The 12028-nt window shown below is 35.7% G+C and overlaps 1 protein-coding gene across 1 annotated transcript; it reads left to right on the forward strand.

Moving 5' to 3' along the window:
* The first annotated feature begins 3680 nt into the window (after window positions 1-3680).
* Window positions 3681-11443, forward strand: LOC123558251 (interaptin-like). The gene is made up of 7 exons (XM_053543084.1): window positions 3681-4163; window positions 4726-6316; window positions 6740-6938; window positions 7632-7712; window positions 8574-8663; window positions 8989-9093; window positions 10621-11443. The coding sequence occupies exons 2-7, from the start codon at window positions 4764-4766 to the stop codon at window positions 10828-10830; spliced, it is 2238 nt and encodes a 745-aa protein (XP_053399059.1). The 5' UTR covers window positions 3681-4163; window positions 4726-4763; the 3' UTR covers window positions 10831-11443.
* Window positions 11444-12028: the final 585 nt, after the last annotated feature.

Raw genomic sequence — 12028 nt, forward strand, 5'->3', positions numbered from 1 at the left:
TTGCTTCAAATGTCCACGCATTTAACCTTTACATTTTGAATCTTGGAAAATACATGTATTACTTACCAGTCAGCACAAGTTTCACGTGCACCGCATCTATAAACGATTATTCGGAAAAATAAAGCAATGCTTACATAAGCAATTAAGGAGTTATTTATCGATTTTAGAAGCATGCAAATAAACGCTAGTTAAAATATAATAATTACAGTGATTAGTAATAGAAAGAGCATTGAAACTCAAGGGAATACGATTTGTACGAGGAGGCGTAGCCTCCGAGTATAAATCATTTACCCGAGAGTTTTGATGTTCTTTCTGTTTTGTATCATAGCCAATAGGGCAGTTTAGTAGGCGTTTTCCTTGCCATATACAGTAGTTCAATGAGTGTTTATAATCCTTGCTTTACAAATTTGTAAACCCCAGGTAAATTAAACCAATACGAGAGCAGAAAATCAATACGATACAGTTTGCTGTCTGATGGGTCAGACACACCGGCATTTAGAGTTATGCACTTGATCAGTAAATGGGATTGTGAATATTTACTTATTACAAAATGGAGCTATCTGACGACGGACTCGTTGCAATTTTGGGTCAGATGGCAGAAAGCGCGGAAAGAATCTACTACGAGTTACTAAATGAAAGTATTATCTCAAGTACCTCTGGATTGTTACGATATTAAACAGGATAATAACCTTGCTGAAGCTTCCTTTGATCTTGGATTAGACTTTCTATTTGAGACTGAACAAAATGCAGTATCTGACGGCAGCGCTTTGCTAAAACTATAGAGTTTGGAACTGAAATGCAAAAGTGATGACCGTTTCGGCAAACCAGTCACGGACAAAGAAATTGTAAAGCTAAAATCCTCGAAACGAAACAAAAACACCGCCAAAACACTCGGTGGGCGTATAAAGTTTTCGAAACCTGGCGACAGCACCGTGATTCGGATAACATGCCAGAACTTCGTTTTATGGACAAATCAGTGTTGTCATATTGGTTAATACGTTTCGTAATGAAAATTTAAAAAAAGGAGAGGATTACCCCCACCCACCCCCGAAATCTTTGTACCTTGTCATGTGTGGACTTTTAAGGCATTCACGTGAGCATGGAGTGCACGACATGTTCTTTCTTGATTAAAACGATTCCTGATTTGCTGAATTTTATTCTGTAATAGATAGTAAAATGAAAAATCTGCTAAATCAAGGCCTTGGCACTGACACAAAACAAGCCGATCCAATTTCTAGTGATGACGAAAACAAATTATGGAAGTCCGGTGTTTTTGGCATGAAAGACTTCAAAACGTTGCAGCTGTGTTTTTTATGCATGCAAGTTGTTTGGTTTAAGAGGTCGTGGTGAACACCGTGGTCTTCAATGTGACTAGTTTGAAATTATTGGAGATAGTGAAGGACGATTCATTGGATTCATTGGCCGAGGATCTAAAACCTACCATGGTGGACTAGGTCAGATGTCTATAAAAAACAAAGATATAAAACACTACTGTATACCAGGTATGCACATTTTTATTGAGCCTTCAACAGTATTTAAACAATTTTACGCATTGCTTTAACACTCGGCTGAATTCCTATGTTAATTTATTAAGTCAGCCTACTTCTTGCATTACCGTTCAATTCCTTGTCATTTGCGCACATTTAAAAGCATATTTGAGCCGCACCATGAGAAAACCAACATAGTGGTTTTGCGACCAGGATGGATCCCAGCCTGTGCATCCGCGGATCCATGCTGTTCGCTAACGGTTACTCTAATTGCAATAGGCTTTGAAAGCGAACAGTGTGGATCCTGGCCAGACTGCGCGGGGACGCGCAGGCTGGTATGGATCCACACTGGTCGCAAAACCACTATGTTGGTTTTCACATGGCGCGGCTCATTTTAAGACCTAGGGATGTAAATAACACTTCGACTTTGTGGGCAGGGGCGGATCCAAGAAAGTTCTCCTTGGGGAGGGGATTCCTACCAAATTCTAATTGCGTCCCTCTGAACCTCGCTGGAACCGCCAAAGTCTGGACCAGACTAGTACATGTAATAGGAATCTAATTATTGCAACCCCAGTAATTCATTGACTATAAACTATAAAATGGCACTCTCTAGGCTAATTTTGTTTTACATTCACAGGTACACGCTGCATGGCCACACATTTTGAAACGTATATAAATGCCGTAGGTATCGACGGTGATTTCTACAAAAGGCCTCTTCCTGCTATGCCTGGAAACTCGATCCGGTATGGACGAAGCTGGTACACACATTTTGAAACGTATATAAATGCCGTAGGTAACCACAGTGATTTCTACAAGAGGCTTCTTCCTGCTATGCCTGGAAACTCGATCCGGTATGGACGAAGCTGATATAGACGAACAGGATATTATGGACAGGACAGGTCATAGATATGTTACTGCTGTCAGAAAGTATATAGACGCTTGAACGATAAAATCCGTTAAAAAGGTATGCAGTGTACTGGACCCAAATTCTGACGTCAGCTTATCCACGTCGAAAAGGCACGAGCAAAGTGACGATGACAAAGAAATTAATCTTAAAAACTCGCCCTGCCATAAGAAACAAAAAGTTCGAAATGCACTGTCGGAAATTACAACGAAATCTGGGGTAGTTAATTTTAGTGGATGCACTTTCAATTTTTAACATGCTTAATGTGTTGAAATAAATTTTTAATCTTAAAAACTCGCCGTGCCATAAGAGACAAAAAGTTCGAAATGCATTGCCTGAAATTACAACTAATTCTGGAGTAGTTGATTTTAGTAGATGCACTTTCAGTTTTTAACAAGCTTGATGTGTTGAAATAAATTTTTAATCTTAAAAACTCGCCGTGCCATAACAGACAAAAAGTTCGAAATGCACTGTCTGAAATTACAACCAAATGTGGAGTAGTTAATTTTAGTAGATGCACTTTCAATTTTTAACATGTTTGATGTGTTGAAATAAAAATATTTCATTATTTTTAGCCTTTTCAGTCTTTGCCAGTGAAGCTGTGCAAAAACTGGAGTGCAGGTATCTGATACCCGCACTGTTAGTTACCGCACTCTATTCCATTGAAAACTGAAACCACGCCTCTTAGTTAACCGTGCTTGAAATCGTATGGTATTTTGGTATATAATTTAACCTCTGAAAGTTTTATACTGAAAAGTCCCTAGGCTATATTACAATAAAGACAAATCCAAAATTCAATTCATTATAAATTGCAAGAATATTTCTAATGAAAACCGTTAGCTTTGTCTTAGTCACTACTGTAGCATAATTATTGGCTATATAAAATTTGCGACTTTGAAAAACAGGGTTTCGTAGGATTAGTAATAAAATCTGTTATTTTTAGACTTATTTCATTGTTTATTTTTTTATCAAACGATGTCTTATATATTGCTCTAAATTTCCTGAAAATCTTATTCAGTTCCCTTTAGCGTTAGAAAAGTTGTTATATGTATATTTCCGAAAATCCTCTCTGATTTATTCATGTTTTCAGTGAACTAATGTTTTTAGAAAAAATGTTCTTTTCTAACAAAGCATTTTTTCGACGTGATCTTACCAAAGAAAAATACAGAACAAAGATATCTGACTACAGGTTTCTAACAAGGCTTTCATTTATAAAGTATAACATTAGCAGTTTCGTATTTTCCATATTGCATTAATGTGGTTGTTAAGTCCTTGTTGTATTATATGTTTTACTTAAAGTTTGTCAAATGTTTTTATGTTTGTATGTTTATCGTTTACCTATACATACGCTGTTGTAGAAGGCAGCGTTGTGGGAATGTGTATGATAGCTCTTGTTTTATTTTTATTTTTTTTTTATTTTTTCATTACACAATGCATAGAATCGGCTAGAATTATTTACATTAAAAGTTTTAGGATATTTAACGTTTACTAATATGTACATGTCGTTAGCCATTGAATATATTTATGAAGTTTTCAATGCTTTATAAAGAGATTGATTTTATGGGACTACCGTTAGCTATAATAGCCAAAAATGCCATTAAGTTATGATATTGACAAATATATTGATCGTAAAAATTTAATGTTAAATTAATCCAATAAGGATAAACTGTCAATCGGAAAAAGGAAGTAAATTAGTATAACAGGATAGTTCACTATTTCATTTTAAAAGAAGCAAAGTTGAGAACGATTTAAACAAGGATATACTCTCTAATGTAAGTACTTTTGACGACAAACTTTGTGAATAAAGTTTACATATGTCTCATTACATTACCTACATGTGTATCGCTAGTCTACTTTCAGCATTCTATTGGTTCTGTTATCATGGTAAACTTGCATTTTAAGCACTATTTACGCATTCATTGGTAAATTATCGGAAGAGAGTCAACGTACACACTAGGGTGTAAGTTGAGCATTTCAAGCACAAGCAAAAACTGTTTGCCATGCAAGAATAACGCATGTACCTAATTTGTAGCTAGTTTATTGTTTCGTTTAAAATCGAAAGTAGCCATGTTTCATTTGGAAAGTCTATTAGTCGCCAGTCGTTTTCGATAAAGCCAAGATTTAATCAAACAGTGTATGAATCAAAGTTAAACACAGAGAAACAGTGACTGATTATGTCCGTTCTTTCAGTAGATTGTTCTGTTAACATATATCAGTTGTCTCTATGTTTTATGTGTATATCATATAAAAGGTTGTAGTAAATTTAACGAAGTTCTAACTTGATTTAAACCGTCCAAGTATAAGTCGAAATGAAAACTTTATATTTCAAAGCAGTACAGGGCACCTTACAAAACCGAATTACCAGGTGAACAATGGCGTATTCTATGTTAGTAGGACCATTAAAAAGAGCAAACGATTCACTGAGCAGAAGCTTGGGACTATTTGACACTAGCAGAGGCTTTCATTATAGAGAAAGAAACTACTCTAATCCAGGTCAACGTGAATTTCAACGACTCCAAATTGAGTGCCATCAGCTTAAACAACACATGGTGCGACAGTCACAAATTTATGCTGATCGTGTAAATTGTTTAGAAGAAGTAAGTAATGAAGTCATCAGGTTACAACAATATCAAATTTACCGTTTGTCGAAAAAAATACAGCGTCGTGATCTGGAAATAGATGAATTGTTAGAAATGTTACAAAATGAGGAATGGAAACAGCTTAAAATATGTGACAAAAATGTACTGGCAGTAAATAATGTTATGGTTGAAACTGATGAACAAATATGTGATTTAAGAAATCAGCTGCAAACAGCATTAAACGATAACCACGAGAAAGAGGTTAAAATGAAGGACAGCACAGCTTTACTTAAGACGAAAATTGCCCAACTTGAGACAGAGGTTGGACTCAAGGACCTAAAAACTAAAAATCTAGAGAAATTACTTGAAAGTACAAAGACAGAAATAGATAGTAAAACTGAGGAGCTGGCTAAACAGGATAAACAATTAGCTGAACAAAAACATCAACTGCAGCAGATGTTTAGCAAGCTACATGCAACAGAGGATACCACAATGGGTGGAACTATCACATCCCTTGAGACGAAAAAAAAGTACATTGAAGAAGAAATAGAAAAAGATCAAGATAAGCTGTTGGACAATGAAAAGACTGAAATAATTCAAATGAACAGGCGGCTTCAAGGAACATCTGCTAGTAATGGATCTGACGCTGACGGAACTATTGCTTCGCTAAAAAAGAAAATCGAGCATCTTGAAGAAGAGGCTGGTGATCATGAGTTACAGATTAAAAATCTAGAGGAATTGTTAGCTTCAGAAAGGTTGGCCATAAGTGACAAATATGAAGTAGTAAGACAAGAAATGAAAGAAAAAGACGACCAGTTACAGGAAATGAGAGTCAAACTCCAACAGACCTTTAAACTGATGCATGAAAAAGAATCTGAATTAGATGGAATTATTACTTCATTACGGAAAGATGTCACGAATCTTGAAAAAGAGGTTACGCAACGTGATCTAAAAGTCAAAGATCTAGAGGTAAAAAGGAGTAAAGATATGCACAAAAGTGACATAAATGAACAATTAACTAACAAATTGTTGAAAGAGAAGGATGATCTGTTATCTGCCCAGAGAAATCAACTGCTACATATTACAAAAACGTTTGAAGAAAAAGAAGCTGAAATGAATGAAACCATCACTTCACTCAAAAAGAAAATTCAACATCTTGAGGCTGAATCCGCCAACGGCCGTGAAGTAGAATTAAAAGGAATGACGAAGACGTTGGGTCATAAGAATATTGAAAGCGTTAACAGAAAACAACTGGAGAAAGAGATGTTAGTACTGAAGGTCAAATTGCAAAATACTTTGACAAAATTGAAAGACACAGAGACTGAGCTCGATGAAACTAGAACTAGGTAAATGACTTTAAGCTTGAAGAATGCCTTATTCAACAATAATCAGTTGCGATCACTAGACTAGGCTTTACTAATGTATATTAAGTATGTGCGTTAAAGGCTTGGTTCACACATGCATGAACACCAGAAAAAAATAATTCAGTCCTTAATGTTTCACATAAACATGTTTCGGCACATATTTAATATTACTGCTTTCAGTTACGACATTGACGCAACGCCGAAATACACGCCGAATACAAAAATGAATCACACGGGATTCATCGATGTGTGAACGCTGTATCAACGAATCAAACTGCTTGATTTAAACGATATTGAATTATGAATATTCATTTATATATACACACTTTTATGTAATATATCTCTTTTTTAGAAAAAGAATAGTTTGCACGTTAAAGATAAAGTAAGTCTATATTTACTTTTAAGACTTAGTAAAGCTATGGGAGACAGGTTGACGGATAACAACCCAAATATAGCCGACCTCAGCGACAGAAATCGCCCGACAAAACTCGCTGAAAGATATGCTGAGTTGTATGATAACCAGTGGACAGACGCATTTGACATTCTTGTCACCTACTTCCACAGAGAGGGAAATGCAGTAGAAGCTCTGCTAAAGATTCTGCAGGTCATTATCATGCACGCCAAAGAAGGCAGAACTGATTAGTATTTAAGATAATTGGTCCACTGCATTTTCTTGAAAGACCACTTTTGACTAAAGCTATTTATAAACACGGCCAGATTTGTTTACCGAAAATGTGAAGGATATTTTAAAGAAAACTGGTATACCTTTACAAAATGAGATAAAAGTTACTCACATAGTTGTCATAAAGATAAGCAGCATAGCAGCAAAATTTATTGAAAACTAGTAGGCTCGAACCAACTTTACACGTACTCTAGTCCACTCATACTCAACTGAATTGGTCAACTCACACTATGAAAGTTGTCAATTCGTTACCATACAGGTCAAATATTACATCTTTTATCTTCATGTTTTTAATAATAGTGTTCAGTGGTATTCAATGATTACACAAAAGTAAGTATGGGTTAACTAATTTGTGTACGACTTGGTCGAATTTGTTTCTGGACACGGTCTAACTCTTGAAGATGTATGTATTATTATTTTAAACAGTAAGCCGGCCATACTGCATCTCGAAGAAAAGTTAATGTTCTCTTTTAAAGCATTTAAATATATTAGATTCGAGGCTATAACATATTTATATAACCGTTTTAGATAGAGCGTTTTCTGGACATAGAAGATGTGATTTTAAAAGTTATTATAAGGACTTTTCATAACTCATAGTATTATCTATTTCTCTAGGATGTTATGCGTTTCTGCCAAATGAAGGGACAAAAACAAATGGAGAGTTTACAGCATGTGCTGGAATTTTCAGACAAGCATGTATAAACATTATTATCTTAAGCTTATTTATAATCAAAATCATCGTTAAAGTATGAGTTTCGAATGGAGACTCTTACTATAAAAATAAAATCAGTGTCAAAGTCTTTGGAGGCATAGAATACAACTAAGCAACATAATAGCAGATTTGGGTTGATTGAGTCTGTTCATGAGAGGTAATGAAATGTGCAATATCCTTCACGCCCCCTAGAACCGGCTACAGCGAAATTCTATTATTGTAAAAATAAATATACTCCGTGATCTCAGAGGAAAGAAAAATGAAACAGTCCAAGTAGGGGAGACATTTTAGACAGTCGCCCCACGACTCTTAAAGACTGCTGTTGTGATAGTTATTTGAATGTGAAAAGATCCCTTGGAAGCATAGAACGCAACCAGGTAACATGATTGCAGCCCTGTTCGATTGAGTCTGTTCATGAAAGGCAATGAATTTTGCAACATTCCTAACATCCCTAGCACCGGCTTTAGCAAAATTAAATTATAGTAAAAATGAATGTACTCATTGATCCCGAAGGACCAGAAAAAATAACAACTATACCACGCAGTTTAGTCAGTTAGATAAAGACGTGAATGTTCAGCACAGACAGATTAACATAGAGCGAGGAATATACATGTAAAACAAGTAGAGACAACAAATACATAAATTAAATATACATACTTAGTGCTTTAATGCAAAAGATTATTTGTTGCATCATTAAATACGTTAACAAGTGTTTTAAATAATCATCATCTAGACAATTTTGAATTACATTCTGCCAAATTTATCCTTTAGATATATGAAGCAAAATCTGTGATAAATTCTTACATTTCTTTGGCGATTCTATGACAGTAGGTTTAATTTTTCAGGACCGCAGAGACTTATCAGCAGATATGCGCAATATCTTAAAGGTTGGTCGCAAAGCAATGGCATCTGTTGCTGTAGGAAACTTATATCAAGTAAGAATATAATGCTTACAGACAGAAAACATTCAAGCATACATTACATTAAACCGTAATGTTAAATGTAATAATGAGATTGATATGCAATTCACTGGAGAGCTTAATATTTATCATATGTCTTATCTCTGAATGCATTATAATATGACGAATCTGTGTCAGTATTTCGTATTCGTATTTCTAAATACTGTTTAGCATGACAAAACAGATATAGACACCTAATGTAGTCAATTAGAAGGCAGTTTCAGCAACAGGGAAAAGACACGTATATATTCATCTATCACTATGCTCCTGATGTCTAACTAAAGAGCTCTTCATTTTTCAGATGTACGTGTCACATCTTAAAGGTTCAACTGATAAAGCATCAAGGATAGCTTTAAACGTTAGCTCATTTACACAAGAATGTCTTGAGATCTGCTGGCTTATGACGGTTTGTATTTCAGACATAAAATATAGCAGAACCATGTTTAAACATGTCTAACAATACAAATAGGTTACACGCATACAAAATGATTTCAAGAGGGCGTAGCTCGAGTTAATTATTAGATGCGTTTTATAACCATTTCTCTGTGTTTAAATACCAGTGTAGAAAACTGGCATGCTATATTTTATTTCGATTTAATAGATCTTTTATAAAAATAGATAATAGAAAAGCACTATTTCATGATGCATGTATGGCCCAAAATATAGTAGGTCGGAGTGGCGTGAACACATAACCGTGCTTTAATAGTATTGCAATGGTGGAGGTTACATTTCCCGCGGAATAACTTCAGAGTACGCAGACGTCTAGCGAGTTATTTTGAGAGCATGATAATCAATACAATGCGGGGCATTTGACCGTTCTGTTATTTAAGAAATGAAATATTTTAGGAGTTCATGCGAAATGAACGACATAATAGGATCGGCAAATCCATGAATTGCGCTTGCGATTAATGTTTAATTCAAGTAACGTTTTCCCTGACTGTACAATGTGGTCGTCGTCAAAACTGCGGCCCATTATCGCTAAGCAGTATTGACGTAACTTTTGCGCCTTTCTATTAGCTGTTCATACCAAATGAATGTCATAATTTTCAAAAGTAAAAAAGTAGGGCGAATCTTATATATCATTTTGCTTGATAAATACAAAATACTAGATCAAATCTTAAATGCGGTAACACTCGTTCTTGGATCCTGTATGGCACCAAATAATTTTGATGTAACGTCAATATTTCAGTGTCAGTTTAGTGAATATGTGCCTTCTCATTCCATATTAGAGGTTTAAATTACATGCCAAGAAGTTCTGCAGATGTTTTTTTTTTTTTTTGTTGGATTTAACGTCGCACCGACACATGTTAAGTCATATGGCGACTTTCTAGCTTTAATGGTGGAGGAAGACCCCCAGGTGCCCCTCCGTGCATTATTTCATCACGAGCGGGCACCTGGGTAGAACCGCCGACCTTCCTTAAGCCAGCTGGATGGCTTCCTCACATGAAGAATTCAACGCCCCGAGTGAGGCTCGAACCCACATCGATGAGGGGCAAGTGATTTGAAGTCAGCGACTTTAACCACTCGGCCACGGAGGCCCCTCTGCAGATGTAATTTGAGATAACTGCATATGTAAAATATAACTTGCGAATCAAGCATTCAGTAAATAGACATAAGCCTCTTATCCCACTCAATATAGCATCATGTTATGAAATTTTATTTCTGTAAGCAAATCAGATACGTAACGTTGCGTTTTTCTGTAGCAATCTTAAGCAAGTTTTGTATGATTAGCAATCAAACCTCTTTTCTTTTGTTAGTGTGCAGACACATACATGTATGTTTCATATAATCACAACTGTTCACCGACAACTTCTTGATTACTCGTATATCCAAAGAAAAGTTAATTTAATATTTCATTCTCATCCAGTGCTGGCTTAAAAACAGAAATGTCCACTTTTCTAATTATCCATATAATTATTTCAATTTAATGCAGATCCAGGATCCATCTGTTGTATTTGCTCCGTTACTTAGACGAGGTACACGATTTAACACTGACCTGTTCAAGCCATACACAAGTAGTGGTACACACGTCGACTACGTGGTCTGGCCTGCTCTACTTTTGCACGAAGGAGGGCCGGTTTTGGCAAAAGGCGTGGCTCAAGGGTACAACAAAAAAGAAAACAAAAGCCATAACAACAAGTAATACAACGACAACAGTTGATAGAGAAGATAGATGTAGAGTTCCTTATAGAACTGCTAAATGCCAGTCATACACCTGATCTGTTGATAAGATTTAGGCCTACTCCTAAAGTGACTCATTCATGTTTTCAAGTTTTCGCAACATTTTTTAGAACTTGTGATTTGTAAGTGTCGCTCTTTATATAAATCATTTGAAATATGTTCCTTACCCAGGAAAAGTGCAACAGGATAAATTGGAATTCTATAAAGCTAACATTTAAAATTTGTGCGAACTGCATTTTTCAGATTTACTCTGATTTGTCCTATAATATCTTTCGCGAAATGTTGATTGACGACTTTGCGCTGACATGCATTTGCCCACACCGTCTATATTATGATACGAGCTTGTCAAATATCTTGCAAACGCTGTTTAAAATAGTATTACGGCGTATATCATATAATTTATAAGTAACACTTTATTAGCAATCATTTTGAAAGTTTACTACATAACACTCTCTAATATCATTTATTATCTTTACTACTTTTTATTAATGTGACCCACAAAGAAATCATTAAGATATTTTTATAATTAGTTTATACTAATATACTTTATGCCGATTGTGAAGCAAAATCTACCACTTAAACGACAGCCTTCTGCGACTTTATTATCTCGAATGATCCAGATCTTATTGCTGTGACTGAGACATGGTTAGGCACCTCCATCGAGTAGGCATGTCTAGGTGAACTGTTACCTGATGGGTACAAAATCAAGCATGTGCCACGCCCTGGTAGTAGGCGTGGAGGTGGTGTGGCCCTCATTTATAGATCGGTGATAGATGTAAAATTGGTCTCTTCAACTAGTGACAATACTTTTTCAACATTTGAACATATTGAGTGTAATGTTAGTATCAACAACTACACATTGCTCATGGCCGTTATTTACAGACCTCCTCCATCAAAGAAAAATGGTCTGAATACAAATGATTTTCTGGATACCGAGCGGCCAGATTTCTTATCAAAATACGCCGCAGTTGACAAGAATATCATCATAACTGGCGATCTAAATTTTCATTTAGACATTCCTTTCTGATCGTGACACCATCAGATTTAACAGTGTGTTGCAATCTTGTGGCATGTATCAACATGTGAAAGGGCCCACCCACGTCCACGGTCATACCCTAGACGTGGTCATCACCAGAGACATAGATAAAACAGTATCGGCA

The sequence above is a fragment of the Mercenaria mercenaria genome, chromosome 5, assembly GCF_021730395.1.
Source record: "Mercenaria mercenaria strain notata chromosome 5, MADL_Memer_1, whole genome shotgun sequence".
Taxonomy (NCBI): Eukaryota; Metazoa; Mollusca; class Bivalvia; order Venerida; family Veneridae; genus Mercenaria; species Mercenaria mercenaria.